General features: G+C 31.2%; 1 protein-coding gene across 3 annotated transcripts in view; it reads right to left on the bottom strand.

Annotated features, from left to right (window-relative positions):
* Positions 1-5,759, bottom strand: part of LOC106688072 (uncharacterized) — an 18,721-nt gene that overhangs the window by 9,876 nt on the left and 3,086 nt on the right. The window contains exons 2-3 of one of the 3 annotated variants that reach the window (XM_014432355.2): positions 4,565-4,752; positions 2,356-2,548 (exon numbers count right to left, since the gene is read on the bottom strand). In XM_014432355.2, the coding sequence (XP_014287841.1) occupies positions 2,356-2,548; positions 4,565-4,752 (381 nt within the window). The remainder of the gene's footprint in view (positions 1-2,355; positions 2,549-4,564; positions 4,753-5,759) is intronic. The other 2 variants (XM_014432356.2, XM_024361319.1) reach the window with 2 other exon arrangements.

The raw sequence follows: 5,759 nt of genomic DNA, 5'->3' as shown, positions 1-5,759 counted from the left end.
ACATTACATTAAAGTCTATTCTTCTTCCTACTTCTCTTCTCTCCCCATCTTTCTGATTAATTGATAAAATTAATTAATACAAAAAAAATTTTTAATCGAAATTATTTAGTGAAGCAAACTTATGTTCTTTGAAAACTACACCCGTCTTTGTGATATTTTATAGAGAATGAACACGTACATGCTTCGGAAGAACATGATGGGAAAAGAGTTGTTGGGAAAACCCACAAAAGCACCCCACCGCTTTCATTCACCAGTCAGAAAGTCTTGGCACAGATCCAATGTACATTAGGGTGTTTTTATCATTTAGTAGCCAATGTACTCAAATTCAATTAGTATCTAGTATCTAACTTCCAGTAATCTACATTATAAATTATATTATTATTTATTACATATGAGTTTTATGTATAATATTAAAGAGTATTATAATACTCTCATTTCTTACTTTTCTACATTCTTACTAATCATTTAACTCGCATTTCTCTAGTTCTTATTAGTATTATAAAACAAATAATGCTTATAACCAAAATATTGAATAAGTGGTTGCCAAACGCTTGAATTTAGTCAGTTCGATTTTTTTATTATCTATGGACAATCTTGGATAATCTCAACTATTTTCAATATCAAGTTTTCTAAATAAAATTTTATTTATTTATAACTATTACAATCTGTCACAAAGTTGGGAAATAAATAATAATGATAAATGATCACATGCATACTAAAATTTAAAAAAAAAAAATAATACAAATAATAAAGTTTGTATACGTATATATACAGAAAGATAGATAAATAAAATAAAATAAGTAAATTTTCCAACTAATATAACAATAAAATAAAAACACTAATCATATTTATATTATTATATACAGTATAGGGGTAGCGGTAGCAGCATGAAAATGCACCAGTCTACCAACCCAAAGGTTGTCAGATCAAGTCCCGGTCCACCTCGGGCTTTTTTCAAGCATAAAATAGTATAAAACTCACTGACAACCTCCCCCGGGCATTTGTGAGGCCTGTTAGCCAATGGGTGGCACTCACAAAAAAATAGGCGTGGGAGTGACGAACCCACCCTATGAAAAAACACGTCAAGAAACGCGCGATGTACTTCCTAATACATAGCACGAGGACTTGGACCTCCATGGGCTGTCGCCCATATAATAATAATAATAATAATTATACAATATACAGTACACTTTCTACCTGAGAATTCACGAGCCCACCCTAACCCGGGCGCTTGAGGGGTGAAGCAGATCCCTCTCACCCCATCACTGGTAATGAGCCCGTGGCTAGTGCGCTAAAGGTTCAAACACTCTGGATATACCCAGAATTGAAACGTTTCAACCTTCGAGGTGGTTTGAAGGGATGGGCGGAACTAGATAAGGATTGAACTAAAATATTAGGATGATCAGAAAGATTTATATGGAATTAGTTGACATGAGATCAGGGACAAAAGAAATATGAAGGTCTTGGAGTCGTGTTCTCTTGGAAACTTGATAGGGTCCATTGATTACGGCTATAAGTATTTTGGATTGAAAGGATTGGATACATTTGATGTTCGAAGGTTTAGTCGTCTCCTAAAGATTAAGTCCAGATTGGTCTGAGGATAATCTTTTAAATTAGAATTGTGTAGTTTTTGATAGATGAGGGGTCCGTGCAGTTTTTGTCTTTTAAGTCTAGTATGTTAGTTCCAAGCAAGTCTCTTAGGATGAATCCAAGATCACACAGTGTTGGATCTGGATAAAGGAATGTAATTAAAAATAATAGGTGGGCAGAGATTAAAAGCCACATGAGTGCATTTCCATTCACTAACTTTTATCCTCCATTGGTTGCAACACTGCTTGATCTGGGTGAGGAGTGTTTGGAGATTGGATGAGGCTGTTACAGGATCAGGATGGTAGGATAGAATGGCTGTATCTACTGCTAATGTTGCCCGGGGCGTGTCGGGATTAATACGAATTTCAGCAGTGAAGAGGTAGAAGAGAAGCCAAGCCAGTGTCTTGGGTCCTGTCTCCTACATACTTCAGTATTCATGCACCGCGAACTCGAAAGGAGGGATATGAGAGGTAGGTGCAGAGGATGAGGAACAAGGTTCAGGGTAATATTGATTTATGCTTGAAAAGCAATTCGGCATGCTATCCAGAAAGACACCCGAGCAGTAAGGTTTCTTTTAAGAGACATTGCCGTCGACTCTAATGCCTTAATTTCAAGTTAAAAAATGTAATAAAACTTATTTTTTTATCATTTTCATAGAGAATTTCATTGAAGACTGAGGAAGCTTTTGATTAATGAAAAATTCAAGAGAATAAATATTATTTACCTAAGATCTTAAAAAAAAAAATGTATTGAATAAAAACCTACGACCTGGATACAGTCTGTTCTGAATCTTCATCATCGACCAGTTTCGCATTCACGTCCGCTGTTGCCTTCAAATTTCCACTATTATTAGTTTCGTTTTCCACTGAATTTTTTAAATAGTTCATGTCGACTGTCATGTCTATGATGAATTTACGAAGGTGAATTTTACCCAATGGGATAAAATAAATTTTTTCTGCTATGAAATAAAAAATAAAAATTACGTAATACATGAGACACTTCAAAGTTAACTTTAATTAATTTATTTTATTTTAAAATTTTTTGAGGTTAATCACTTCCATTTTTGAATGAATTATTTATTATTTATTCATGATATTGTATAACGTTTCGGGACCACTGTCCCATATTCATACACTATAAAAACCTCATGACTTCATATGGAAAATCATGTCAACCATTTGTGCATCTTCACTTCTCTCTGCCACAGCCATCACTCTACATTTCTTACTACCTCTTTGGACCTTATCTCATGTCCAGTGTGCTGTTTGGTTACCTCCCTGTTTTTTATAAGTCCTGTTTTGTATTTAATATTAACTTAGTGATTTTTTAGTACAAAACAGGACTTATAAAAACAGGGAGGTAACCAAACAGCACACTGGACATGAGATAAGGTCCAAAGAGGTAGTAAGAAATATAGAGTGATGGCTGTGCCAGAGAGAAGTGAAGATGCACAAATGGTTGACATGATTTCCCATATGAAATCATGAGGTTTTTATAGTGCATGAATATGAGACAGTGGTCCGAAAACGTTATACAATATCGTGAATAAATAATAAATAATTCATTCAAAAATGGAAGTGATTAACCTCAAAAAATTTTAAAAGAATTGACTCACTAGACTTCCTAGAGAGATAATCTAGATTAGTTAATTTATGTTTCACGATCTATCTAACCTTACTCTTCTAAGTGAATAACGATACGGTAAACAACAAATAAACAAAATAAAGTTTGTTCAGCCCCATTCTTGTCAACCAAAACTTAGAAACAAAATTTTTAATTTTGGTTGAAAGTATCGTTATTTCAAAAGAAAATGGCATAAATTCATGTCCGTTTATTTTATAAAGACCTATGGTTTAACTTATTTATTCATTAAATTATTTTATTATTATTTGTATTTCTTTTTTTTTAACTTATTTATCCAGTCAAGTATTTCTTTTAACTTTTTATTATATTTTTCTTTAAATCTATGTATTAGTTTTGTTTTGGTAAAATGTACTTATTTGTTTTACTGTAAACTGATCTACTGTGAAATGTACTACTAATAGTGAATTTCTTTAGCGCGTCACTGGGGAGGATCTGAGCGGGGGAATTCGGGAGAGTGAATTTGTCCATCAAATGAAATAAAAATTGTGAAATGGTGAAATGGAAGGTACAAGAAAGAAAAAAAGGAATGAATTGAAATATTTGTATTTAGTGTGTAGACTAGAATTGATTGTAAAGGGAAACTGTGGGGAAAAAAACTGTTTTCTTTTTTTATTAAACCATGTATTTGTAATTTATATATGTCCGATCACGGATTGATTAGTATGTAATGTAGCAACCCGATGTATTTGGCCAGCATGGATGAGTAAAGTAGAATATATCCTTACTAATTTGTTTTGATTAATTTATTTTATTAATCTGACACATGGACTTTTGTTTGTAACCGACTAATTAATTCAAATTGAATCATCCGTTTTTATAGTTTCAAGATAATAAGAATATTTTTTTGAAAATTAAAAAAGAATTTAAATAGAAAGCTGTCTGGGTAATTGAAAAATACGAAATGGAAATTCAGGATGTTTGCCAAGAATCAATTCTTCAAATACTTTTTTTTTATTTTTAAAATTCAATAAAGTGATGGAATCAATATTATTCCTGTGGACATTGAAGGATAATAAATAAATTAACTCAATACATATTACTTTCAATCAAATAGCTCACTCATTTTAAATATACAATTATAATAGAGATCATTTGAATTAATTTATTTTATAATAAAGTCAAACAATTTTAAATAAAGACAAAGATACTTCCAATTAAATATCAAAAACATGTTTCAATATTTGTATAAATAAATAACTATTTAAATACGCTGTATTTAATACATGTATCTCTTTTATTACAATAAAAAAAATTATTACAATGTCCATCATTAAACATAAATTTTATATATAAAATATTTTATAAAATTTTAATTTTAACGAAACGATACCAATTGGTGACATGCGAATGCGATCCGTAGTAGGCGTCTTTCTACTGTGAAAACCAACTCTTATGGACTCCAAAGCATCCGAAATATTTTTTATCTTTTCGTCTAACAATCTCTTATCTTTCATCAGCATGTCGATATCTTTTTCGCTTTTCGTGAAGAATGCAAACCAGATAAAGTATATCAAACCACTGTAAAAATAAAGATATAGTAAAACTGTGAACAACTAAATTCATAGACATAAATTCATGACTATAAATTAACATTTTCATTAAATTATTTCGAAGTTACATGTTACTGTGATGTGCCAAAATCTTTTTAAATTGGTGGACAATTCTGTAAATAAAAGTTTGTTTTTTCCAAGCAATCCAACTGTATGGAAAATATACCGATAGCATACTTCACAGCAGTGCTAGTAGTTCTTGGACACCACCCATTTTTTTATTTATTGAAATTTACAACTTTATTTACATAAAAATACATCTAGTAAAAATGATGTTAAGTTACAATGATAGAGACGCCTAGAGTAACTACCTATTGGTAGTACTCTAAGAACATTTATACGTAAGGAGGTCTCGAAGCCATCTTCTTTTCAGCCGCCACGGACGATTGTCAGGAATGGAAGAGGAAGTAAAGTTGGAAACTAGTGGATTTGGATGGTTAGGGAATTTATAACGCATGGATTGATATCTGATTCCGACTAGATAAGTTACATATGGAATATTAAGATCTTTATGGATGATTTTATTTGTGAAGAAGTAAGGAGAATATTTTAGGAAGGATTTTGAACTGTAAGGATTGGATACGAGAGGAATTCGAAGGTTTAGAGGAGCCCCAAAGCTCAACTCCATATGTCCAGATTGGCCTTATTACAGTCATGTGTAATGGATTGGAAGTTTAGACCGTTTGTCTAGTAAGGGATATAGCAGTTTTTGGAAACCAACTTTACGAAAAATAATAAATACAATTAAAGGTTTTCTCTTTAATGAACATTAAAAGTTTTTAAATTTTCGTTTTGACTAAATAGATGTATATTTTATAGTCAACATATTAATTGAAAAATAGTAATTTTCCTAAAAAAGAGAAACTGTATATGTATTGAAATTGTATTTTCAAATTTAAAGCAAGCCATTGATATATAATTGTGAAATTATTAACATATCAATTATAGATGATTTTAATTATAATATTAATTATC

Source organism: Halyomorpha halys, unplaced genomic scaffold, assembly GCF_000696795.3.
Source record: "Halyomorpha halys isolate HHAL.00 unplaced genomic scaffold, Hhal_1.1 Scaffold1049.1, whole genome shotgun sequence".
In the NCBI taxonomy this organism is placed as follows: Eukaryota; Metazoa; Arthropoda; class Insecta; order Hemiptera; family Pentatomidae; genus Halyomorpha; species Halyomorpha halys.
Note: the sequence above shows the minus strand (reverse complement) of the source record. Positions and strands in the feature narration are given on the sequence as shown.